Raw genomic sequence first — 25746 nt, 5'->3', positions numbered from 1 at the left:
AAGGAAGAAGAGCAGAAGAGTTTTGCCCCGTGTTTTTTATGTACTGTTGAGTTATTGAATCCTAACTCAGGTTAGCTTCATTTCTTTGTAGCTTGAGCCATATTGTATTGAGAAGAGCAACTCATATGCCAAACGTTCAGGCAGTGGAATGACTTTAACATCTCTGTTTGTGTCTGAAGCTCCCCCACCCTGCTCTGTACCCTTTCACTTTTTTTGAAACCACACACTACCTTTTCTCAATTATCACCCTGGACTTGGGAGGGAATGATACCTGAATTAAAAAGCTTTACATACACAGTTGGAAGAAAAACCTGCTGGTTCATGGTCAGACTCTGCTTCCTTTCAGCAGTTGGGAGTTCTTGGGTTCCTAGAAATGTACAGGTCCAGAAAAGATGCACATGAAGGAAACTATAAATAGTACATTTGAGGATTAGATTTCCCTCCAGGCTACCCAGTGACTTAAAACACAGGTTAATTAATACAGCCTTTTGCTTAAGTTTTTCTGCCTTGATTATGCATTGTAGCTTTTCTAATAAAGGCTCAAAATAAATTACAATTGTCAGTGACTTTATAGTGGGTAGAAGACATTTGTAATTTTAAGTATTTGCTTTTGCTTTTTAAAGATTTCTGCCTTTAAGGCATTTCCTAGAAAGCAGTGCTACAAGAATACATTTGGAGGAATTAATAAATAAAAAAAATTCACTAACATGCCAGAACTTTGCCTTGGGTCTGTTGTATGTTTTTTCCTTTCTGGTGCCATTTCATCATTAGTTCCATAGATTACTTCAAGGTTCCTTATCAGTCAGCACCTTGGTTTTTGTGTATATATTAGTTTTTTTTGTTTGTTTTTTTGTTAGTCATTGCAAATGGAGAGCAAACTGTCACCTGGTTTTTCTTTCTCATCTGACCATTCCCGTCTTAATTCCCCATACATACAAAAAGCTCAAACCCCCATCCTCTAGTCTTTGATGTGGAGCCAGTAGGGAATGTGCTTTGTGCTTTCCAGTACTTTCTCTTCCTTGTTATCTGAGGGGATTTCAGAATAATTTATTTTGCTGCACAGATAAAAATTCATTTCCTATTCTTGTTTCCTTATCATCCAGGGCCAAAAAATATATGTTTTTTGCAGCCTCGTCTCAGCTGGATATCTTCATTTACTCCTGTCTTGAAGTGTGTCCTTTATTGTCATTACTATTTTTTAGTCATTTTGTTTCATTTGGTGCTGCATCACTTATGTTTATAAAATTCTGTCTGATACACTTGTTTTAAAACTAATTTGACTGTTACAGATTGCTGCTTTTGAAAGAATTGATATCCTCACCTGAATTATCACCCTTAAGACAGAGCAGTAAAGTAGATTTCTTTGTTTTCTCATTCCATTTAAAGCAGTATTAACTTCAGAGAAAAGTAGTGACTGCCTTATAAGCCAGAATCCCGAAAGCCTCTCTGCTGACAAATTTCAAGTATCTCTGGATAGTTCCACCAGTAAAACTAAAGAACCGGGAATGAGACGGTAAGCAGTAATAAATGTCAGTTTGTGGTTTCTAAGTAACATCTTTACTTATATTGAGCTCTTATTAAGTTTTTTCACCATACTGCTCTAGTTTTTTGTAAAGAGCCATTTCTGACCTCTCATTGTTCCAGGACACTCTTGTTTAATTGTATGTAGGTTTTCTGGGTCTATACAAGGCATGAGCTACGAGATAAGAAATGCACGATCTGTCCCTCCTGAAGGTCGGAATAAAATTCAGAACTGAAAGCTAAACAAGCCTGAGGGCTGATGGTATTCTTCTCCAAGGCAGCCCTTGCCCTAATCAAAGTTTTTGTCTCTCTAGAAAAAGTTTAGCTATTGATTTACCCAGGAAAATTCAGAATATCTTTAAAGGGATGTCTGTTCAAATCATTATTGAGGTAAGACTGTATAGCACTTTATCTACCTTCTGGTTGGATCTTTACAATACTACAGGGGGAGAAGGACAAGTTTGGACTGTTGTTCCTACTTGATAGTTCAGGACAGAATCTCAGACCCATTAGAATCCTGCACTTCACCACTCTAGGAAGGAAAAGAAATCATATATTTTTTTAATGTTTATTTTTGAGAGAGAGAGTGTGTGAGTGAGACAGTAGGAGAGAAGGAGATAGAGGATCCAAAGTAGGCTCTGCACTGTCAGCAGAGAGCCCAACACAGGGTTCGAACTCATAAACCGTGAGATCGTGACCTGAGCTGAAGTCAGATGGTTAACCAACTTCACCACCAAAGTACCCCAGGAATCATATTTATTGGGTTCCTACTGTGTATACATATATTTTTATTTTTTATGTATCTTTCTGAAAATAGTGATAACTGTCAATAATCTAATCATACTATCTTTCAAGCCTCTTGAACTGAGGATATATTTTTGAGGCTGGGAGACTTACATTGTGGCTTTTACAGAGGAGACAAAGGTCTGGCCTCTATAGGCACTAACTCATGTTTAGAGGTAATGACCTCATTGCCACATTTAATCAATTGAGCTAACCATCCATTTAATATTTAGACTAAGGGGCACTTGGGTGTCTTGGTTGGTTAAGTGTCTAACTCTTGATTTCAGTTCAGGTCATGATCTCACAGTTCATGAGTTCAAGCCCTGTATAAGGCTCCGTGCTGATAGCATGGAGCCTGCTTGGGATAATCTGTCCCTCTCTCTCCGTCCCTCTCCTGCTCATGCTCTCTTTCTCAAAAATAAATAAGTAGACTTAAAAATATATATATTTTAGACTAAATATTTCTATACCTCCTTCCCCTCTTCCCCATTGTACCCTCCAGAGTCTTCTATTAAAGAACCTAGACATTGATTGAGCATCCTCCCTTTACAACTCAGGTTTTGCTCATCTTTAATCCACAGGGCCTAGTTTTATTGCCTGACTTATAGTAAACTCCACCCAATAATTATTTAATTGACAATTATTTAATGTATGTTCATTGTTAATTTATATTATTATATTATGTCATAATCGATTATATTATTTTAATTATATCACCCATTATAATTATAATAACTTTATGATTATTTTAATTATTAACCATTGTTTATTTTTTTTTAAATTTTTTTTTTTCAACGTTTATTTATTTTTGGGACAGAGAGAGACAGAGCATGAACGGGGGAGGGGCAGAGAGAGAGGGAGACACAGAATCGGAAACAGGCTCCAGGCTCTGAGCCATCAGCCCAGAGCCCGACGCGGGGCTCGAACTCACGGAGCGCGAGATCGTGACCTGGCTGAAGTCGGACGCTTAACCGACTGCGCCACCCAGGCGCCCCAACCATTGTTTATTATTTAAAGACAAGTATAAATGATGCATTTGAGTATTAATTCTTCAAATCTGTTAAGTGTCCTTTAAATCTGTTGATAAGTATCTTATTCTGCAAAGTCCTAAACACCTGAAAGAGCAGAGGAATAAACCACTGGGTGCATATACTCTTCTGACAATACTTTATAGCTGGCTTTGGTTTTAGAATGGCTTTGGACATTGAAAAGGCAGGAGGTAGGGATGATTCTATGAATTCTGCTAAAACTGGGTAGAAAGAATGAGTGTAGAAATGTCAAAATTAATCAGCTTTGTATTTTTGTGAGAGATCTGATTGATTCTGAAACATCCATTTGGACTCAAATGGAATAGTGGATAGAATTTGAGCGAGGGACACAGAAATTTGCTGACATGCTTTTAAACAGCTGAGAGATATATTGCCTTGGCCCAGACCCTAAGAGGAGATGTTGTCTGTCAGCCCTGACATGTTGGCAGGCATCGTGGATCCAGACTTCTGGGCAGTCACTCGGGTTCTTTTTCACCAGTCATTCCCCGTCTCTCTGGCAGTAAGCTGTTCGACTTGTGCTTTAGCTGCCCCGGAAGTATGATGAGCCCTTTCATAAGCTGTGCTGGCGCCTTTCTCCTTTCATCCTTCTTCTAGGTCTTCTCCTTCTCAATCCCGGCTGTTAGATACTAGGCAGTGTGTGCGCAGCCACTCAAGCAGTCTTCAGAGCACAAACTGCCTGTCTCAGAAGGAGCTAATTAAGGCTGTCGGTGGGGAGGAGCTACAACTGACTAAGTCAGAGCCCCGAGATTTCATGGAGCAGTCTTATTTGCCAAGACAAGATCTGGGTAATATTTTATCTGTTCTAGTGGAGAAAACACTTCTGTTTTACTCTGTATATGTGCTGCCGAAGCGAGCACACTTCTGTTTTACTCTGACCTAAAGATATTTCAGTTAATCAACTTTTCAGATGTCTAGCGTGTGTAGTCTATCATGAGGGCTTCTGTTATACTTAAACCCATTTTAGAAAAATTGCTTCAATGTTAATCCGAATTTACATGAAAATTATTGCAGCTGTTAATATATCTGTATTGGTTTAGCTCTAACAGTTTTGAGAATGGGAGAGTCTTGTGTACTGTAAATATTTTATTTCAACTGTTAAATAAGAATTCTAGGGTCCTAGGGTACCTGGCTGGCTCAGTCAGTAGAGCATGTGACTCTTGATCTCAGGGTTGTGAGTTCAACCCGGAACTCAGATATGGTGGACACAGAGATTACTTAAAAAAAAGAAAAAAAAGAAAAAGAAAAAAAAAGGTAAAAGAAAAGAATTCTAGGGCCCTAGGATAAAGTTTTCGGCCTGCCCTTTTTTGAAAAATGAGTCAAATCTCCACAAAGTAAGCTCTTATTTTATGAGTTAATGAATATAAATGACTAGGTATTTTATGCCTTATAAATCACTATAACTGAATGGTGTGTTTTATGGCTTATAAATCAAAGTTTTTTAATCAGTAAAGAAAGTTTTAAATAGTCCTCAAAAACACATTATCATGAAAGGTACACTTTGGTACCTAAATGTAGTATTTGGCCATGTTCATTAAGGTCATTTTAGGAATCTCATGAATTCTATGTAGCTATGCTTACTTCCTTATGGAGTGATATTTTCTGAAATGTTTCAGGAATGGTCTCCTGTTTTTAATTTGGTAAGGGTATCTGATGATTTATTAAGTCAAGAAGACAATGATGTTGTGGATAAAGAAACAAAAATCAAGTATTAGTTTCTTTTTTCAAAATTATTCTCCTCCCTTACAAAAGTACTATATGTTCTTTATGTTCATTGTTAAACAGTTGGAGAATGTAGGTAATAAAAATTCGAAAGGAATATTTAAAATTACTTGTATTCCCGTCATTGGCAATGAAATGTTGTTATATTTCTTTAGTCTGTTGACTTAAACTTTCATTTTTAAAATAATGAATTATGATGAATACTATTTATAACTCAAATTCATTGTCGTGTGGGTTAAACTTCTTTCCTCATGCCTTTCAGAGGGAACCCCTTACTTCGAATCTGGAATCAGCCTCTTCTCTGATGACCCTGAGTCTGATCTCTCTGTGGACAGAGCCCCAGAACCGGTTCATGTTAGCAGCATGCCAACTTCAACCTCTGCCTTGAAATTACCCCAATTTCAAGTTGAAGAATCAGCCAAGAGTACAGCTGCTGTTCATATTACTAATACTGCTGGGTATAATAAGAGGGAAGACATTGAGGGCAAGGAGAAACCAGAAATGATGTCTTCAACAAAAAGAGTCAACAAAAGAATATCTATGGTGGCATCAGGCTTGACTCCAAAAGAATTGGTGAGTGTATCCATATGTATCTCCCTAACAACTGAGACTTCTTAATGTAGTACAAATAGTTTTAAATAGGTACTAGCAGTGAATAACCTATGAGGAAAAATCTAGGTACCAAGAACAATTCGATGTAATTTAATTTCCATTACTGATTTCTGATCATTGGACCTAGATAAAGCTATAACATAGATTATTTTGTGTATATTTACTTAAGTAAATAATCATTAATATTAGCAGCATGTTGTAGTTTGGGATATAACATAGAACTTTTTAATTTTAATTTTTTTTATCTAAAAAAGCAAGTAGGTATAGTATAGTGGGGTTTTTAAAAAATTGTTTTTGAAGTTTATTATTTTGAGAGACAGAGCGAGCAGGGGAAGGACAGAGAGAGAGGGAGAAAGAGAACCCTAAGCAGGCTCCACACTGTCAGCACAGAGCCTAATGTGAGGCTTGAACTCACGAACCGTGAGATCATGACCTGAGTGGAAACCAAGGGTTGGTCGCTTAGCCGACTGAACCACCCAGGCGCCCCTGTATAGTATAGTTTTATTCCCCAGAGGAAACACCTTGGTTTACATCTGAGTGAACTTATGAGCATAATGAACTAAATCCAAAGTGGTTCCAAGCAAACTGCCAGATAGTGGCTTTTCTCCAGGGTTTGTCTCTATCTTGGCTTGTAACAATTATTCAATAGCCTGCTCTGTCGTTTCTACCCTGTAGCACCCTTCCCTCTAATTTGACATGTCCTTGGGCTCATGGTGCTACAAATAGGAATTGTTTTACATTGTAGAAAAATACCTATTAAAATACCACTGAAATCTTGTTGCTCCTTGGGCTGAGTATAGATTTCAGACATCCTAGGACATTGACCTTCTTGTAGTTAATCACCTTTGGTATCCTTTCATAATAAAATAATTGAGTGAAAAAAAAAATAATTGAGTGAATATTTCTTTAAAATCATAAGATAACACACCAGCATATCAGATGGATGCAATAGTGGGTGCCATTTATTGTACACTGAGAAACGACTGAGTCATTCTTAAGTATCTTTCTTACTATATCCTTCCTAAGCTAAGAACCATTTCTCATCCTAACTTCTCTATTGGTAGTGGCTCAGCATAATATTCTGTGTGGCCAAATGTATCTCACCACCAAAAGGTAAAATAAGCTGTGTCTGCCCTAGTAGATATGACAAATAAATTCTCATCAATAATGCTAGGGTTCCGATCTCACAAGCACGTGCCCAGATCAGCTATTTGCCCTGAAAATTCATACCTGTGCCTGTTTATATTGTTCTTGATCATTTGCTTATGCATCTAGAATTCCCATTATTCATTGAAAATTAGCATTCCATCCTCCCTTGTTTTGTCAGTTCAGCTTTTCAGAGAAGGCTAAAATGATCTGATCTTTTCTTGCCATGGACAATTCGGAGCTGCACATTAGACTGTAAGGGACTCGGGTACGTCTTGTCTTTAAACAAGCAAAGAAGAAAACTTTTCAGCCCTATTCAGACTTGCTGAAGTGTGGTAAATTTATTATGAAAGCTGCTGACTGTAGTACACATGATTAATTCTGGAGCCCATATTAAGATGATCTTTTCAGCAGTTGCTCTTCTAACTAAACACTGTTTCAAGGCTGGGATTTCAACAATTAATCAGTTCAGAATTGCTAATGATCCTGGCAGAGGGCAGTGGCAAAAGGGGGAGGATGTCATTAGCTTCTCTAGCCTCCCTTTTTCAGTGCCCTGTGGCAGTATGGAGTGAGGCAGCTTGAAAGAAAGATGGCCTGATCTCCGTTGCAGGGTTGTGCGGCACATAAATATTGACATGGATGGCGATGGCTTGTAAATGATGGCCCTTGGTAAACAAAGTGGTTTACTACACATCAGCTACTGATTGTGTCAACCGTGTCCGTAACGGATCTGGTTAATTCCTTTTACTGCCTATTGATTTTTATTTGGTTGTTAGATAATAGCTAGAAGGCTTTAGCTTTCTTTCGGGAAGCATATGAATCTCTTCCAATCCTTATCCTTAAGAGAAATTGATGGTTTTTACACTGACCTTTAGAAGCATCTTGCCTTGAATGTTTTGTAACTATCAGAGGGTTGAATCAGGTCTTTAAGCCGCATATCTGTAGCGTAACTTTCTGAACAGGCTGGTTACCTCTTGGCTTACGAAGTGTAGGCTGATAAATCTAAATTATAGTAGCGTATCACTCTGCAAAGAAACTGTCTTAGGGTATCAAATGATAGCTGCTATTAAAGGGAAAAATTATTATTTTGAATCCTGGGTTGTATTTCCATGGCTACTAGCACAGACTATTTTAGAATTTTTCCCTCTGATTTATACATAATTTTTATTAAATTGCTATTTATTTTGGGACTTCAGGCATGTTAGAATAAAAGGGGTGTACCTTTTGTGAGGAAAATGAAGACTCAAAGCTAGGGTAACTAATAGTCTGAGCTCTGTACAAGAGGTAATTTATTATGATGTAATATTTGATTTGATTTCAGGTGCTTGTGCAGAAGTTTGCCAGAAGACACCAAATCACCTTAACTAATGTAATTTCTGAAGAGACTACTCATGTCATTATGAAAACAGGTATACCAAGAGCCTTTCCAGAGCATGTTGCATAAAACCACACGAAGAAATGGGAATATTTGTTCAGCATAGCATGGCTGGCAGTCTTCCAGTAGTCAGCCAATTATTTATGAGAGAAAAATAAAAGTTTTGCTACTTCCTGGCCCCCTTTTGTTTGGGTTAAGATTTGGAGAATCAGGAGCCCAAACGATGAACCACTTCTAGTCCACTCTGCCTGGACCACACTGTGTAAAGGGCTTTCTGATAAAGCACAGCCCAAGTCCTGGAGGAACAAATGGGGCAAAGAGGAGAATGAAGCGAGCCTGCGCTCAAAATCCAGGCAGTTGGAAACGCTAGCTCCCTGTCCACTCTGTCTCCTAGCTCTACTCCACACACCCAGTTTGAGTGTGGTTGGGAGTTTTTCAGGATCCAAGTCCACTGTCAGTTCTGAGGTAGCCTAGCATAGGAAACAGGAAAAAGAGAAGGGGAAATTCATTTGTCTTACACCTTCCCCTTTTCCAGTCTTAATTATGGCTTTTGTGATAACGGAGACCTCAGGCTTTGAACTAAATCTAAGTAAACATTTCAGGGCTGCTGAAAAAACTCATTTGAAATTGGGCCTTATTAATAGAAGCCTAGTGTCCAGAACAAGCGAAGTGAAGATCCTGACCCCCCCACCGCATTCTCTGCTGGAGGGGCTGCCTGGAAGGTGTGTGCTCTGCTTTGAGCACCATACTTCCTTTTGAAGCTGGTCACTGACAGACTAGAGTGTTTACCCAGAGGTAGATGTTGAGGATGGGGGAAAGGAATTCAAAGCAGTGTCATTTGAAGAACAGGTGAAGGAACGGAAAGACTTAAGGGAACAAGACAGCTGTCTTCCAATATTGGAAGAGCTGATTTCTGGAAGAGGAGGTGGACTCACTTGTTGGGCTCCAAAAAGATGCAGATTGGAGTTCAATTCTCAAAGCCTTTCTCGCAAAACTGACTCTCTGGAAATACAGTGGTCCTCTCCAGGGTGTTTCTGTCATGTAGCTGCAGGCACTTGAGCATAGGGTCCAGACTCCTTGGCAGGGACACATTGCCTTAAAACCTCTAAGATCTTAGTTTTCTACTGTACAAAGACCATACCACAGGGTAAGAGGATAGTGCTCACAGGAATCAAGTGCCACAACAAGATACTTTGAGCGAAGTAACATTTTAGAGATGGATGTCAGTAAAGTTTAATATAGCTTAAGCTAGCTATAGTTGTGGATCAAAGCTGCTGAAAGGTGAAAAGAAAACTTTAAAATGTATATTAAATCTAAAGTAGTTCAGTCTTTAAACTCAAAGACAATACAACATTTGCTACTTTTAACCTAAAAAGGAGCTAAAATTTCTGGGTTTAAAGCATATTACTAAATCAACTTGTACAACAGGTAAAAAGCTCTAAAATTTGAAGAAAAAAGAGGGCTTTTAAAAATCTGTGAAGGATTCTGGGAGAGAGAATGGCTATTGGTTCTACTGGCAGATGGCCTACTGTGTTTAGGATTTAGTTAAATACATTTCTCCTGTTTAAAACTAAGTGTTCTTTCCTCAGTTTGCTTAGTTCTTAAAAGGAGGCCTTTGAAATGCTAAGAAAAACAGAACTGATTCTTCAGCTACTACCTTCTGAAGTACATAGAAAAGAGAAAAGCTGTGAAAATAGTCTATTTTTCCTGTGCCTCTCAGGGGACTTAGAAATTAAGGGGTTAGGATTCCCCGGGTAGAAGTTCTGGGTGGTGAAACCTTGTCGCTTACATGGACATTTCAGATTCAGGATTTCAATAATGCTGCTTTTGTCTCCTTTTACATTTTGCCATCCAGTAAAATAGATCTTCCCTAGCCACGTGTATCAATACTACTGATACGGGTGATTTCTTCAACACAATGACAGTCGTCTTTAGCTAACGTTGGCACCTGGAAGATAGAGCAGACCTTTCCTGTGGTCTCAACCTCCTATCAGCCTTTCCCAGGCCTCCAAAGATGCACACTTGCTGCTTATAATTAGGGTGCTTCTGGCCTCTGAGCCTATCACCTGGGCTGTCAGAATCCTCAATCCGGATTGATCTCAAGTAGCATAAGTTGCTAGGGGCACTTTAGCTTCTTAAAGCAGAACTTGGCTGATTTTTGTTTTCAACTGCTAATCCTTTGGATGTTTTTCATCCTGCAGATGCTGAGTTTGTGTGTGAACGGACACTGAAATATTTTCTGGGTATTGCAGGAGGAAAATGGGTAGTTAGCTATTTCTGTAAGTACAATATAATGTCCCCCCTCCTCCCTTTAACACCTCAGAATTGCATTTTTACACCTAACGTTTTAACACCTAAGGTTTTTGCTGATGCTGAATCTGAATTACCAAAAGGTCTTTAATGGTAACACTAAACTAGCTTTATCTTGAATGCATATCTCTTTGTTCGGATAAAGCTGGTGATGTTGGGGAAAATGGATTTCTTTTTATAACTAATACGACCTAATCTGCTCCTAGCAATGTTAGCATAGGAACTAAGGATTTATTTAATAGCAGGCAGAAATCCATGTGCAGCAGGCACTTTTATAATGTTTAAATTAAGCCACCACTGTGTCTCCAGAAGGAAATCTATTAAGGGGCTATTGCTTTAGAGAGAGGACCTCTACTCAGTGTTGCCCTCTGTGCTGTACGGTATCGCTTCACCATCCACCTCCGTGAAAAGAGCATGTTCTTCTGCCTTTGTGTGACCTGTGTTTTCTGTCCTCTCTTTAGGGGTGACCCAGTCCATTAAAGAAAGAAAGATGCTAGATGAGGTAGGTACTTGATCTTACAAACTAGTCAGAAAGACTTGGTGCCACTGAGTCACAAAATCATTGAATACTTCTCTGTTTCGTTTTTTTATACTGCTTTCCAAAGACTTTCCTTGACAATGTGGACCATCAAGAATTACGCAGAGCAAACCAGGAAATTCTGCATTCTCACTCATTTGTTTAAGTGTCAGTAGAGGGGCGCCTGGGTGGCTCCGTTGGTTAAGCGTCCGACTTCGGCTTGGGTCATGATCTCGCGGTCCATGAGTTCAAGCCTCGCTTTGGGCTCTGTGCTGACAGCTCAGAGCCTGGAGCCTGCTTCGGATTCTGTGTCTCCCTCTCTCTGTGACCCTCCCCCGTTCACGCTCTGTCTCTCTCTGTCTCAAAAATAAATAAACATTAAAAAAAAATTAAGTGTCAATGCAAACAATCCTTTTCTCAGAGGAAGGAAAAGGAATTTATTTTTTTTTAAACATGAAGATTTTATTTATTTTTTATTTTTTTTACTGTTTATTTATTTTTGAGAGAGACAGACACAGAATGCAAGTGGGTTGGGGCAGAGAGAGAGGGAGGCACAGAATCTGAAGCAGGCTTCAGGCTCCGAGCTGTCAGCACAGAGCCTGACGCAGGGCTCGAACTCACAAGCTGTGAGATCATGACCTGAGCCGAAGTCAGACACTCAACCGACTGAGCCACCCAGGCACCCCAGGAAAAGGAATTTATAAAGCAGAAAGAAAGACCCGTAAGCTTAAGAAACAGGCCCACCTGGGGCGCCTGGGTGGCGCAGTCGGTTAAGCGTCCGACTTCAGCCAGGTCACGATCTCGCGGTCCGTGAGTTCGAGCCCCGCGTCGGGCTCTGGGCTGATGGCTCAGAGCCTGGAGCCTGTTTCCCATTCTGTGTCTCCCTCTCTCTCTGGCCCTCCCCCGTTCATGCTCTGTCTCTCTCTCTGTCCCAAAAATAAATAAACGTTGAAAAAAAAAAATTTAAAAAAAGAAACAGGCCCACCTAAATCTTACATTCATATACCTTGGTAGAAAACTGTTGTTGAAGAGAAACCCTTCATATTAACATGCAGATGTATCTACTTAAAAATCAGATTCCTTCAAAGGGATGTTACTCTTTATGATCCTAAGAACAGTGACAGGTAAATAAGACAGGGTGTAGGAGGAAGAATCATTTTAGAACAGAACCATCTAAGAACTGCTGGTGACAACAGACAAGGCAAAATAAAATTAGCAAAAGCAGTTTTAAGCTATTATGCACTATTTAGCATATTTATAATTAATTAAATGGCATTTTGTTGGTTTTAACTTTGATTCAGTGACCTAACATGGTTGGGAGCCTACTATGTCCTGGACACCAGGAATAGAGCAGTAGATAAGACTGCTGGGTCCCTGCTCTGGTGGGATTCATGTTCTATTGAGGGGAGACATACAATAAATAAAGATACATTTAAAATACCAATAAATACTATGGAATAAAAACTTTAAAAAATGATAGTAGCCAAATAATAAAAAATACATACATACATACATACATACATACATACATACATACATACTATGGAGAAATAATATAGAACAACAGACTAGCAGCTGACTAGGGACAGAGGTTGACTACTTAAGGAGACCAGCGAAAGCTTTCTGAAAGCTTGAGCCGAGACCTAAATAAAAAGAATTGGCCTGGAAAAATGTAGGAAACAAATGTTAACAGGCAGAAGAACTGCAAGCATAAATGTCTTGAGGTAGGAATGAGTTTGGTTTATTAAAGAAAAATAGGCCAGTGTAGCTGGAGAGTAGTAATTGCCAAATTCTGTGTAGAGAGCAGAGGTTGGACCAGGGGTTGGAGAAGATCACGGACAAGGGCCAGATCACACAGGATTTGGTGGAAGTCATGGTAAGGAATTTGACTTTTATTTGTAGGGTAATTGGAGGCATGGAGGTGGGAAGAAGAGGTTGATTTACGTTTGGGGATAGGACCTACTGAAGGGTTAAGTTTGGAGGATGAGGTAAAGGGAGGTATTCAGGGGCTAACACTTAGGGTTTGGGCCTGAACAAGAATGGGTGCCAGTAATAGTAAATCAGATCAGGAAGATATGGAGGAGGAGCACCTTGAGGGGGAAGAAGTAGAATCAAGAGCTGTTTCAGACTGAATTTGGGGATGTATATTAGACTTCCAGGTAGAGAGCTTAAGTAGGCACAGGGGTGCAATCAGGACAAGGAATTTGAGGGTCAGCTTCAAATAGATGACATTTTTAGCACTAGACTCTTCTCACTCAAGTGACTACGAAATGTTAAGTGTTCTTTCCTCTAATAACAGCCTGTAGTTACACTCATGACTTTGTCTTCCCTACAATCAAGTGTCAGTCAGAATTGTTCCCGAGCATTCTTCCCCAAAATTCTCCCAAAAGCTCTAACCTCCCCAGTCACATTATTCTTTACTTCCTTGTCCTTGACCAGTCAAAATAGTGATTATGAAAAGCCTCTAACTTTCTTTACTGGGTTAAATCTATATTTTATCATTTTGGTCTCATTAACTGTAAATCTCTCAATGGAAATCTGAGAAGCCCTTATTTCTTTAGATGGTAATACACAGTTGATTTAAGAGATCAGGAATTCTCCAGTTATCTTTATAACAGCACAGTATTAGCAGTTTAATCTAAATGCTAAGTGAATGTTTTGAGAAGAGATAGATGTTAAAAATTAAAATACGTTAAGTCCCAATGAGGTGAAAAGCCAATTGTTAATTTCTGCCCACAAAGATTTACTTCAGTGAATTGATTTCAGCAGCTGAGATGCTGGTCATTTCATTCAGTCCACCAAAAAGAATGATTTTGGGGGGTGGGAGTAGGGTTGTCAAAATTTGACAGTACTGAATTCCTTAATACGACTTATCCACTCCACTTCCATTGAAGGAGGTTTCTCTTTCTGATCCCTGTGGTGTGCGTTGGTTTTTTTCCAGCATGATTTTGAAGTCAGAGGAGATGTTGTCAATGGAAGAAACCACCAGGGTCCGAAGCGAGCAAGAGAATCCCGGGACAGAAAGGTAAAGTCCCCCTCTGCCTTGTTGTCAAAAACCCCACCCATACCCCTGCATTCCAGTCCCCTTGGTAGAGATGGTCTCATTCATCTGTGAGGGGCACTGGATACTCACTTGCTGGAGTTCTAACTAGTGCTTCCATGTAGGCTCTTTTTTAGTTGTCCTAGCCCTGTAATAAGGTAAATAAGTATTATCTCCATTTTATGAATGAAGGAGCTTAGACGTGTAGAGAAGCTATGTACTTTGGACCCCAGTCTAGGATTCAAAACTCAGCTGATAAGGGGCAGAGCTGGAATTTGAAACAGATGTGAATCTAAGGCCGTTGCTCTTTCCACTTCACTGTGGTGTCTTCCTCTAAGGTAATGTGGTCACTGCTGTGAGGGGGATGTACAGTGCTGTCTGTGGAAGCACAGAAGAGAAAGTGTTTGTTAATCAGTAGCTAACATCTTTATAACCTACGCCGTATGCTAGGGTCTGCTCTAAACACTCGATCATATTTTAACTAATTAACAATTTTACAGTAGCCCTATGAGGTGTATACTATAATTATACCTATTTTATAGATGAGAAAATTAAAAGCTCAGAGAGATTGAGTAAATTGCCCAAGCTCACAGAGCTAGTTGGGAACCCATGACTAGTTGAACTCATGCAGTCAAGCTCCAGAATCTGAGCTCTTAACAATACCATAGTTTCTTGGGACATGTGGCTGGCTCAGTCCGTGGAGCATGCGACTCTTGATCTCAGGGTTATAGGTTTGAGCCCCACGTTGGGTGTAGAGATTACTTAAAACAGTAAACTCTTAGGACTCTTGGGTAGCTTAGTCAGTTAAGCATCTGACGTCGGCTAGGTCATGATCTCACAGTTCATGAGTTTATGCCCCACATTGGGCTCTCCGCTGTCTCACTGTGGAGCCCGCTTTGGACCCAGATCCTCTGTCTCCCTCTGTCTGCCCCCACCCCCCACCCCGACCCCCTGTGCATGTGCACTCTCACTCTCAAAAATAAACAAAAAATAAAATCTTGAGGAACCTGGTGGCTCAGTTGGTTGAGCATCCAACTCTTGATTTCAGCTCAGGTCATGATCCCAGGGTTGTGGGATTGACCCCTGTGTCGGGCTCTGCACTGAGCATGGAGCCTGCTTAAGATTCTCTCTCTCTCTCTCTCTCTCTCTCTCTCTCTCTCTCTCTCTCTTGCCCCTCTACCCTGCTCAGACACACATGCACACTCTCTTTATCTCTCTCTCTCTCTCTCTCTCTCTCTCTCCCTCTCTCTCTCAAATATAAATAAATGAAATGAAATGAAGTCTTAAAAAGAGGAGCACCTGGGTGGCTCAGTCATTTGAGGGTCTGACTCTTGGTTTCAGCTCAGTCATGATCTCACGGTTTTGTGAGTTCGGGCCCAGTATCGAGCTCTGTGGTGACAGTGTGAAGCCTGCTTGGGATTCTCTGTCTCCCTCTCTCTCTGCCCCTACCCCATTTACACTATCTCTCTCAAAAATAAATAATAAACTTTTTTTTAAATCTTAAAAAAGAAACAATACTAGGGGTGCCTGGCTGACTCCGTTGGAAGAGCATGCAGCTCTTGAACTTGGGGTCATGAGTTCAAGCCCCATGTTGGGTCAGAGATTAAATACATACATATATACATACATATATACTTTTAAAAAATCTTAAATGTACAATACCATAGTTTCTTGGAAAGTCATAGATTTCACAGAGGAAAAAATAGGTTATTCTAACAGTTTTACAAATGAAGGCCTAGAGGCCCAGGAAGACTCCATGATTTTTCCCAGATCACACTGTAGCAGATTATGGAGGCAAAACATTGTCTCTCTGTCAGGGAGAAGTCCAAGCATGGTTTTGCATCTGCCTGTCAGGCCTGAACCTGCTGCTTTCTCAGGTCACTGACTGAGCACTTCCATGCCTAGTCTGCATTTCTTCTTTTTTAAAAGTTTGCCTTTTTTTCTTCCTTTTTTAAATGGGCATTTTAGAACATCCCCATACGGAGCACTGTCTGTCCCTTTATAGAACTTGAGAAAGAACCAGTGGAGGAGATTTTCTAGGGAAAACTGCTTTGGGAGAGCTCTGAACCCTTGAGCCCATCCCCACCCTCTGAACCTATCGAGTAACTTCCAGATGCCAAGGAAAGCTATTGGCCCTGTTTCTGCTTCTGCCTTCACTCCAGGGGAGTTCTGTGTGAGCCAGCCATTTGTTTTTATTCCACTGTACGCAAGGCCGAATTAGCACCGGATTCTTCCTCCTTCAAAGGAAATTCCAGCGTTTGAGAGTTTTCCCTAAATTTGGGATGGCAGTGATGGAAGGTGCCCGGTCAAAGTAATGATGTTCTGAAAATACTAAATGTCACTGTAATATTTTCCTGTGGAAGAGAAATGTATTTGTAGTTGTAGAAGTGAAACTTCAGATTTCTAAACTCATCTCCTAACTAGCCATCCTCATCAGTGAGTGTCAGCTTGGATACAAAAATTCCTAATCTTTTGTACTTTTCACAGCAATGTTGGGCTCCAGACGGCTGCTTGGGGACAGCTTTTAGCATTATGAGCATCTAGATCCTGTCAACAGGTTGGGGATGCAGTTTATTCATACAGATACTGAGAATGGCATATATGGAGGCTGTCACTTAAAACAGAAACAGACTTGTCCTGCTGCTCTTCTTATTCCTTTGGCTGTAGTTAAAATGGGGGTGGGGAGGCTCATTTCGTAAAAGGCCATGATGAGTTTTTAGCTCCTGAGTTTTCTGTACCCCCATCTCTCTTATTTAAACAAGGTGAGTTCCAGGCCTAGGCAGTCTTTTTAGTGGAATAGGGAGAAAGAGGGTCAAGAGAATGATGTTTACCCAAATGGTATCTATCCAGCCAACTGATACAACTTGAGATTTCTTTTAAATGATATGCTAGTGCTTGCCTAAGAATCTGTGCCAATTCGTGTGTAAGAATTTGCCTGTCCAACACCATAGCCACCGGCCACATGCCGCCGTTTTGAAATTTAGATAACTAAAACTAAATAAAATAGGAAGTGTAGGTCCTCACCCACCGTGACCACATTTCAAGACCTTGGTAGCTACATGTGACTTGGGCACCTTATTAACACAAATAGAGAACATTTCCATCATCACAGAAAGTTCTTTTGGGCAGTGCCAGCCAGCACTGTATGTAAGTGGAAGAGGCACCTTGGAGGCACAGTATAATCTGTGTCTCCTGGAAACCAGGCAGTCAGGTCAGCTCAATGAGGAGAGGCAGAACCAGGCTTCACTTCTAGATTAGATAAACTTCTAGATTAAAAATGGTTTAGGTTGCCTAAAGGAACAATGGCTGTTCTTAAAGCAGTGTGAAGGCAGGAACAGATGTTCAGAGACCAGAGAAAGAGGAGAAAAAGAGCATGTAAAATCAACATAGACCTCTCTGACAGTTAGAATTATGGTTAGTATTGATGTACCAAGTCTGCATAAAAACACCAAACTGCAGCTAAAAGCTTGAATATCTAGCCATCCAAGACTTTTATTAAATATAAAGAAGGCCCAGGTTTTTTGGGCCTCTAACGAGAAATGAAGTCACCAGGAAGGAGCCCGGGCCTGATTGGTGGCGAAGTGGAAAGCTCAGCCTCTGAATAACAAAGAGTGACCGTAGTGTGGACCGATTACTCACACACTTTTAAAAAGTCCTCTAAGGGGCGCCTGGGTGGCTCAGTCAGTTAAGCGTCCGACTTAGGCTCAGGTCATGATCTTGCGGTTCCTGAGTTCAAGCCCTGCATTGGGCTCTGTGCTGACAGCTCAGAGCCTGGAGCCTGTTTCAGATTCTGTGTCTCCCTCTCTCTCTCTGACCCTCCCCCGTTCATGCTCTGTCTCTCTCTGTCTCAAAAATAAATGAACATTAAAAAAAAAAAAAGTTCTCTAAAATCCATCCACGTTCTGACATTACACTGATTGTCTCCGGGACATAGCAGAAGTTATCAGGTGGTAAAGAAAAAAGAAAGTCCTTCATTTTCGAGAGTCTCTTTATGCTGTTTTTTATAAAATGCATACTCTTTTATAATTGGTGTTTCTTTCCCTTCCTCCTTCTGTGCCACTCTTCTCCCAGATCTTCGGGGGCCTAGAAATCTGTTGCTATGGGCCCTTTACCAACATGCCCACAGGTAAGAGACCGGGAGAAGTGGTGAGTCCAGCACCAGCCTTTCCCCTTACATGGTAAAGTGTTACAGGAGAGGCCATCCCTTTTAAGGGGGTTCCTCAGGTTGGTGAGGTGTTCTAGAGGTTTTTCTATTTCTCTACCACCCGTCAGGCAAAACTGTGCTTAAACGTTACCCTGTGGCAAAAAAACAGCCCTGTGCCCCTTCCTGAGAGCTAGAAGTCAGTGAAAAGTTAGGTTCTAGGATGCAGTGTTCTATGCTCAAGTGGGGTAGAGCTGCCCTTCTTGCCCTTTGCTTTAAGAAAGGAGGGAAGTCATAAGTTAGGGAGAAGATACCTTTCAGATTTGTAAATGTTAAGAAGGAATTCTGCTCTTCCTGCACCATCTTCATTTGATACTAAGAAGCAAACACAGCGGCTGCATAAGCCCTGTGGGCCTGGGGCCCCACACAGGCCCAGAGCAGGCAGGGGAAGACTCTGCATGAACATTTTCTAATTAACTTTGACATTGAATGTGATGTTATGTTTAGGAGTGCTGTGGGACTCAACTCTGCAGTGTGTAGCGCTGAGGCCCTGGTATGTGTATAGGTTTGGTTTGTTCTCTTCAAAACAAAGTCCGCCCACCTTTGCTTCTGTGCCCCCTTCCACCCCAGGGATCAGGTTCTCTTGCTCCTCAGAAGATGGCCTTGGCATCTAGTCAGGGACAGATGAGCAGCCCCAAGAGGGCCTGGCAAAGTAATTTTGCTTCTGTCTTCTTTATTGGTTATTGATTGGATTTTTATGAAATTTCCAAGTGCCACTTGAGGATTTCTCAGTGTTTTTGTTCTTTGGTGTAATGAAAACCAGGTCTCTAGCAGGTATCATTTTAGAGATGAGTCTGTTGACCTCGGTTTATTCAGACAAATAGGAGCACCTCAGCAATCCCCAGAGAGGCCCAGAAGCCATTCATTGGTCGGTTCTGCTGATTTTCCAGGTGCAAGGGGAACATCTGTATAATCCCTTTTGGTTTCTGTTCCCCCGAATGTGTTGATTCCAGCTCAGCACGTAGCCCTTCCCCACTGATGTGCTGAGTCTCTGTCCAGGATGATGTGTATTTTTTTTTTTACTGAATGAATTATCTTCCTGTCTCTTGACATTTACAGTAATTACCACCAAGTATGGTGCTCTTGGTGGCCGTGGTTATCAATTACCAACACAGAATTAGGCAGAGAGGGAGGGAAGGCAAGTGAGCATTTTTTCACAGTATCTTAGCCAGCAATTTAGCAATTTAAGGGAAATTAGATCTTGGATTCTTTTCTTCCAAAGTGTTTTATTTGAGAGACTGTCAAACCTTATCTGCCAAGTGGCCTTTTGGGGACCAATAACCAGAGTAGGTAGCATATTGGTGGCAAATTGACTTAGAATCCATACCTGGTATAGATTCTAGGTCAAGGCCTCTCTGTCCTTTTGGAGCAGAGAGGTGGAGAGTCTTCCACTGAGAAGTCTTGCTGTAAGCCTTCAGCCAGAGGAGCATGGGGTAGAGGGCACAGGTTAAGTGTGTAGAGTACTGTGGTGATTTTAGGTCTGTGTGTGCTATTTAGATCAACTAGAGTGGATGGTGCGCCTCTGTGGGGCTTCTGTGGTGAAGAGGCCTTCGTTATTCACTCTCAGCAAGGTAAGTGATGCCCTGCCAAATATCTGTCCTATGATTGAGCAAGGCTGGTTGGTACCCATCCATCCCTACGAACCCTGCCAGTGGACCTCAGAAGCCTGTCTGCCCTGAATCTTCTCTGACCATGTACCAGTGCCAGAAGATGCCATCTGTGGAGGATGAGTAAGGGCTTGAGTTCTCCGAGTATTTAATTTATTGAGGGAAGACTCTCCCTCCAACCCTTCCTTTTTGCCGTGTGCCCATCCCCCTCCTTTCTGTGGTTGCACCTAAACTAGTCTGCTTCAGCAAACCGTCAAGAAATGGTGAAGTGACTGTTCTAAAAGCTCTGCTCTGATACCGTCAATGCTGTTTCCTTCCCGGGGATACAGGCTACTCACCCAGTTGTGGTCGTGCAACCGGATGCCTGGACAGAGGACAGTGGCTTCCATGGTAAGTCTTGCTATAAGCCTTTGTCCAGAGGAGTATGGGTTGCAGGGCCCAGGTTAAGTATGAAGACTATGGTCATCTTAGGTCTAAATGTCCTGATTTGATCAACCGGAGTAGATGGTGCACCTGTGTGGGGCTTTAGACGGCCATAGGAATGTGCCTATGACATATGGGATCTGTGTGATGAGTTTGGGTCACCACAGGTCACCCATTGTTTGATTAGCACAGTTCTCAGCATCTTCTAGGTGCTCAATGAATATTTGAATGAATGAATGCATGCATGTATGCATGCATGCATGCCTAAAATGACTTTTCAAAAGTTTTTGTGGTGTCTTTTGTGTTATAAAAGTAAGGCATGAACTATTTCCATTGGTGGAGGTTAAATATTAATTAATGTTCATCACATAAAATATAAATGAACACAAACACAACAGAATAATCCCAGTAATCTCACCACTTGAAGATGGTGATGGTAAAATTCTACGAGGCATGCGTGTGTATGTATGTACACACATGTATTTCACACAGATGTGATCGCGCTTATCATGTTTTGCTTTCTCTCCTAAGATGTTGCAAAACCATTAAACTGCAATGCTGTTTTGCTCTCTGGTGACTTCCTTTAACAGATTGGAGCTCATGTTACTAAAGTTGCCAGAGGCTGTAGGCTTTCACCAGCAGTCACTCCTCAGGCTTCTAAATAAGGTCCTATGTCCTGAAGCATTACTTAAGATCAACCGTTTTGCACCTACCTGAGTAACGCTGTGAACTCATACAACCAGGTCCCCAGGAGTAGATTGACAAGAGTCTGGCCTGGGAAAATGTGAATTGACTAATTTCTGTTTGCATTCTTTGTCCCCAGCGATTGGGCAGATGTGTGAGGCACCTGTGGTGACCCGAGAGTGGGTATTGGACAGTGTAGCCCTCTACCAGTGCCAGGAGCTGGACACCTACCTGATCCCCCAGATTCCCAGAGCTACTGCTGACCTCAGCCAGCCATGTGTGTAGTGTATAGGGCCTGTCACCACAGGACCCCAAGAATGATCGTAAGAAGCAGTCGTTTTCCAGGCCCTGGGAGCTCCTCTTCAGTCTTTCCACAGTCCCGGTTACTGAATATTTTATAGACATCAGCCTGAGAAGAAATTCTGGTATGCAAGGGGCCCTTAAAGATTTTCTGCTTCAAGTCTCCCTTTGAAATCTACCATGAGCACAAAATTGTGGTAATTTTTCACCTGAAAAGAATTTAAAACCATTTAAACGCCGCCAATTGAGCAAGATGCTGATTCATTATTTATCAGCCCTATTCTTCGTACTGGGGATGTTGGCTTAGAGCTGGAGGCACAGAATGGCTGGCCTCAGGAGAATAGCTGGTCTCCCTAAGTTTGCTTCCCTAAAATCCTGTGTTCATAAAGGCCAAGAGTTAGACCCTTCAGTGGGAAGCAAGTACTTGGGGAAATCTGTGATGTGACTTAAAATCAGAACAGCCCTTGGGCGGCTCTCAAATGTTGGAGTGGATGGAGCTTGGGTGGGGGCCTGGAGGGATTCAGAGGCAGGTAATGGATATAAATATGAACCTTGAGGTTTGAGGAAAAGGGAGTCGTCCTGCCCTTTAGAAATCCAGATTTCTAAAAGATTTCTTAGCACTGATATGCTCTGAAATAGCAGAATCTTTTCAAGAACTGATGTCCAAAGAGGGTCTTCTAATTCCGCATTAGAAATAAATACAATGTTTATTGTTGTAGCTCTGATGTCACCCATTCTTCTTGAAATACAAGATCTCTGACAGGGATATTTCATGTCTATAAAATGATGGCTCCCACCAGGAAAGGAGCTGTTGCTTTCCTTGAGGTAATTTTCTTCTTTTTGCTTCCTATTGCCGAACTGTACAGCTTCATAAATAATTTTGTGTGCTGAAGGAAGAGAAAGTGTTTTTCATAAACTCATTATCCAGGCCTGTTTATGGCTGTTGGAAGGACTAGGTCTTCCTTAGCCCCCTAGTGTGTGAGGGCAGTGCAGACTTGACTGTACAAAATACATTTTGTAAATGTTGTTGCTGTTCACCTGCAAATAAATTTGCTTTCACTTTCACCAAGCATGACTTCTTGAAGCTTACAGCTACAGATTTGCTCAGACCCTCGTACCAACTCCTAGCGTTATCAAGGGGGCTTTGGTACCTATCATATTTTCTATTTCTGCCATTGCAAATTGTCACAAATCTAGTGGCTTAAAATAAGAGCCATTTATTGTCTCACAGTTCTTTTTTTTTTAATTTTTATTTATTTTTGAGACAGAGACAGAGCATGAATGGGGGGGAGGAGCAGAGAGAGAGGGAGACACAGAATCTAAGCAGGCTCCAGGCTCCGAGCTGTCAGCACAGAGCCTGATGCGGGGCTCGAACTCACAAACTGTGAGATCATGACCTGAGCCGAAGTCAGACGCTTAACCGACTGAGCCACCCAGGCGCCCCTGTCTCACAGTTCTGTAGGTCAGAAAGCCGAGTTGGCTCAACTGATTAGTTTCACAAGACCAAAATCAAGGCAACAAGGCTGTGTTCCTTTCTAGAGGCTCTGGGGATGAATCAGCTTCCAAGCTCATTTCATGTTGTTGGCCAGAATGTTCCTTGCAGTTGTGGGACTAAGATCCCTGTTTAATGACTGGCTGTTGACCAGATGTCATCCTTAGCTTCTTCCACATTCCTAGGCTCATCAGCCCCTACCTCCATCTTCAAAGCCAGCAACCATGGTCAAAGCTTTCTCATGTTTGGAGTCTCTCTGACTTCCCCTTCCTCATCTCTCTGACTGCCAGATCTAACTCCTGCCAGAGAATTTTTAATGTTTATCTATTTTTGAGAGAGAGAGACAGAGACAGAGAGCGAGTGGAGGAGGGGCAGAGAGAGAGGGAGACACAGAATCCGAAGCAGGTTCCAGGCTCTGAGCTGTCAGCACAGAGACCAACTCAGGGCTTGAATCCATGAGCCGTGAGATCATGACCTGAGCCGAAGTCGGACGCTTAACTGACTGAACCACCCAGGGACCCCTCTGGGTTTTTTTCTTAATGTTTATTAATTTTGAGAGAGAAAGAGTACAAGCAGGGGAGGGGCAGAGAGAATGGGAGAGAGAAAAGCCCAAGCAGGCTCCACGCTGCCAGCACAGAGCCCGATGCAGGGCTCAATCCCATGAACCATGAGATCATGACCTGAGCCAAAATCGAGTTGGATGCTTAACTGACTGAGCCACCCAGGCATCCTGAGAAATTTCTGTTTTTTTTTTTTAATTTTTTTTTTCAATGTTTATTTATTTTTGGGACAGAGAGAGACAGAGCATGAACGGGGGAGGGGCAGAGAGAGAGGGAGACACAGAGTCGGAAACAGGCTCCAGGCTCTGAGCCATCAGCCCAGAGCCCGACGCGGGGCTCGAACTCATGGACCGCGAGATTGTGACCTGGCTGAAGTCGGACGCTTAACCGACTGCGCCACCCAGGCGCCCCAGAAATTTCTGTTTTTAAGGGCTCAGGTGATTAGATCATGCCCACTAGGTAATCCAGGGTGATCTCCATATCTTAAGGTCCATAACCTTAATCACAGCTGCAGAGCCCCTTCACCTCGGGACCTAGATTAGTGTTTGAATAACCAGGGGACAAGAATCTGGGGAGGGTATCTTGAGATTCCTGACAACCACTCCTATTTAACATACTTAATCCACAGATAAGAGTCTGTATCATCATTTTTTGGTCTTCACATGTTCAGAGAGTAGGATCCTCTTTGAGGCAAAGAGAATTAAATCCTCACATGATTCAGCACTGCCACATTTGTAAACAGGGTGGGTGGGTGAGGGGAGAGTGAAGAAAATGGAACAAACTGGCATTATGACATGTTTATCTCATGGAGTCTTCATCACAGCCCTAGGAAGTATTTGTCACCTCGCTTGAAGAATGACAATGGGAAGTAGAAGATTTTGCTCAGAGTTTGCACAGCTAGTAAGTGACGACCTGGGAATCTGAACCCTGCCCACCCACATCAGTTGCTGTCCTGGGTCAGAGGCACTGGCTCAAGCCTCAAGGGAATTTGGGGAGAAGAGGGGTTTGTGAGAGGAATTAACACTCTCTAGACTCTCTTTGGGGCCACGGTGGGACGCAATAGAATGTTCCTGCTTCCCAGTGGCAGCTCTCCCTGGGAAAGCAGCCCTCGGCAAAGGGACTGACAGGATTGGCTCATGGCTACCTGTTTCCACCTCCATCCATCCTGTGTCATGACTGCTTATCTTTCAGTGACTAAAACCTTCCAGTTCAGGGGTGCCTGGCTGGCTCAGTCGGTGAAGCATTCGACTCTTAATCTCTGGGTTGTGAGTTTGAGCTCCACATTGGGTGTGGAGATTACTTAAAAATAAAATCATAAAATGGGGCTCCTGGGTGGCTCAGTTGGTTAAGCGTCTGACTTTTAGCTCAGGTCATGATCTCACAGTTCGTGGGTCCGAGCCCCGCGTCAGGCTCTGTGCTGACAGCTCAGAGCCTGGAGCCTGCTTCAGATTTTGTGTCTCCCTCTCTCTCTGCTCCTCCCCTGCTCTCTCTCTGTCTCTCTCTCGAAAATGAATAAACATTAAAAAAATTTTTCTTTAAAAAAATCAAAATCAAATCAAATCAAATCAAATTTAAAAAAAGCCCAAAAAAACAAAAACAAAAAAACTTCCAGTCCAGCCTCACGTATGGCACCACCTCTCCAGGGCTCATGGCAGCCCACCAGGGAGTCCCTGGGTCTAGATAACCTAAGGGCAGGTGGGAAGCAAGTGCTACTGGCCCAGTCTTCAGTCAGGGATGTCTCATTTCCAGTGACACCCTGGGGGTGTCCAGTCACTGACAGGTTGGTAGAAAAGCCGCATCCATGTAATATAGTATGCCTTCCCAGGAATCTTGGGAAAAAGCAGGGATGACTGAGACACATTCAAAGTTTTCTGTAATGATCTCTCGAGGTCTCCTAACAGATATCCACACACACACCCATCCGGTTTTTCAGCTCTGCGTAACCTTTTCCGGAAGTCAGCTTCTGGCCCTGGCCTCATGATGCCTAGCTGGGTTTAAGAGTCTTATCTGTGTGGCCACCTGGGTGGCTTAGTTAAGTGTCCCACTTAGGCTCATGATCTCATGGTTCACGAGTTCGAGCCTCACATCAGGCTCTGTGCTGACAGGTCAGAGCTTGGAGCCTGCTTTGGATTCTGTGTCTCCCTCTCTCTCTCTGCCCCTTCCCCACTCGCACTCTGTCTTTCTCTCTCAAAAATGAATAAACATTAAAGTTAAAAAAAACTTATCTGATGATGGAGCAAATCTACTTGCTCCTTTGACCTCTGGCTTTAAGATGGCCTCTCCCTTCTCCATCCCACAATCTAACCCTCTCTGGGCCCAGAAGCATTTGGGGAACTAGTTCCTGTGTTGCTGTTATCTCAGAAATGAACTTCTGCAAAGGAGCTGGAAAGGCAGGAGAAGAGGAGGG

General features: G+C 42.1%; 1 protein-coding gene across 5 annotated transcripts in view; it reads left to right on the top strand.

Moving 5' to 3' along the window:
• The window catches only part of BRCA1 (BRCA1 DNA repair associated), a 58317-nt gene extending 35965 nt beyond the window's left edge, over positions 1 to 22352 (top strand). For 2 of the 5 annotated variants that reach the window (XM_047093520.1, XM_047093518.1), the window contains exons 12-22: positions 1390 to 1513; positions 3948 to 4138; positions 5335 to 5645; positions 8152 to 8239; positions 10407 to 10484; positions 10977 to 11017; positions 13974 to 14057; positions 18144 to 18198; positions 19771 to 19844; positions 20210 to 20270; positions 21127 to 22352. In XM_047093520.1, coding sequence (XP_046949476.1) covers positions 1390 to 1513; positions 3948 to 4138; positions 5335 to 5645; positions 8152 to 8239; positions 10407 to 10484; positions 10977 to 11017; positions 13974 to 14057; positions 18144 to 18198; positions 19771 to 19844; positions 20210 to 20270; positions 21127 to 21272 — 1253 coding nt within the window. In that variant the 3' untranslated portion in view covers positions 21273 to 22352. Of the gene's footprint in view, positions 1 to 1386; positions 1514 to 3947; positions 4139 to 5334; positions 5646 to 8151; positions 8240 to 10406; positions 10485 to 10976; positions 11018 to 13973; positions 14058 to 18143; positions 18199 to 19770; positions 19845 to 20209; positions 20271 to 21126 lie in introns of those variants that run through there. The other 3 variants (XM_047093519.1, XM_047093517.1, XM_047093521.1) reach the window with 2 other exon arrangements.
• Positions 22353 to 25746: the final 3394 nt, after the last annotated feature.

Source organism: Lynx rufus, unplaced genomic scaffold, assembly GCF_022079265.1.
Source record: "Lynx rufus isolate CCGP_SWC_20201006 ecotype Redwood Valley unplaced genomic scaffold, mLynRuf1.p SCAF_34, whole genome shotgun sequence".
Taxonomy (NCBI): domain Eukaryota; kingdom Metazoa; phylum Chordata; class Mammalia; order Carnivora; family Felidae; genus Lynx; species Lynx rufus.
The sequence above is the reverse complement of the archived record's forward strand: the minus strand, read 5'-3'. Positions and strand labels throughout refer to the sequence as shown.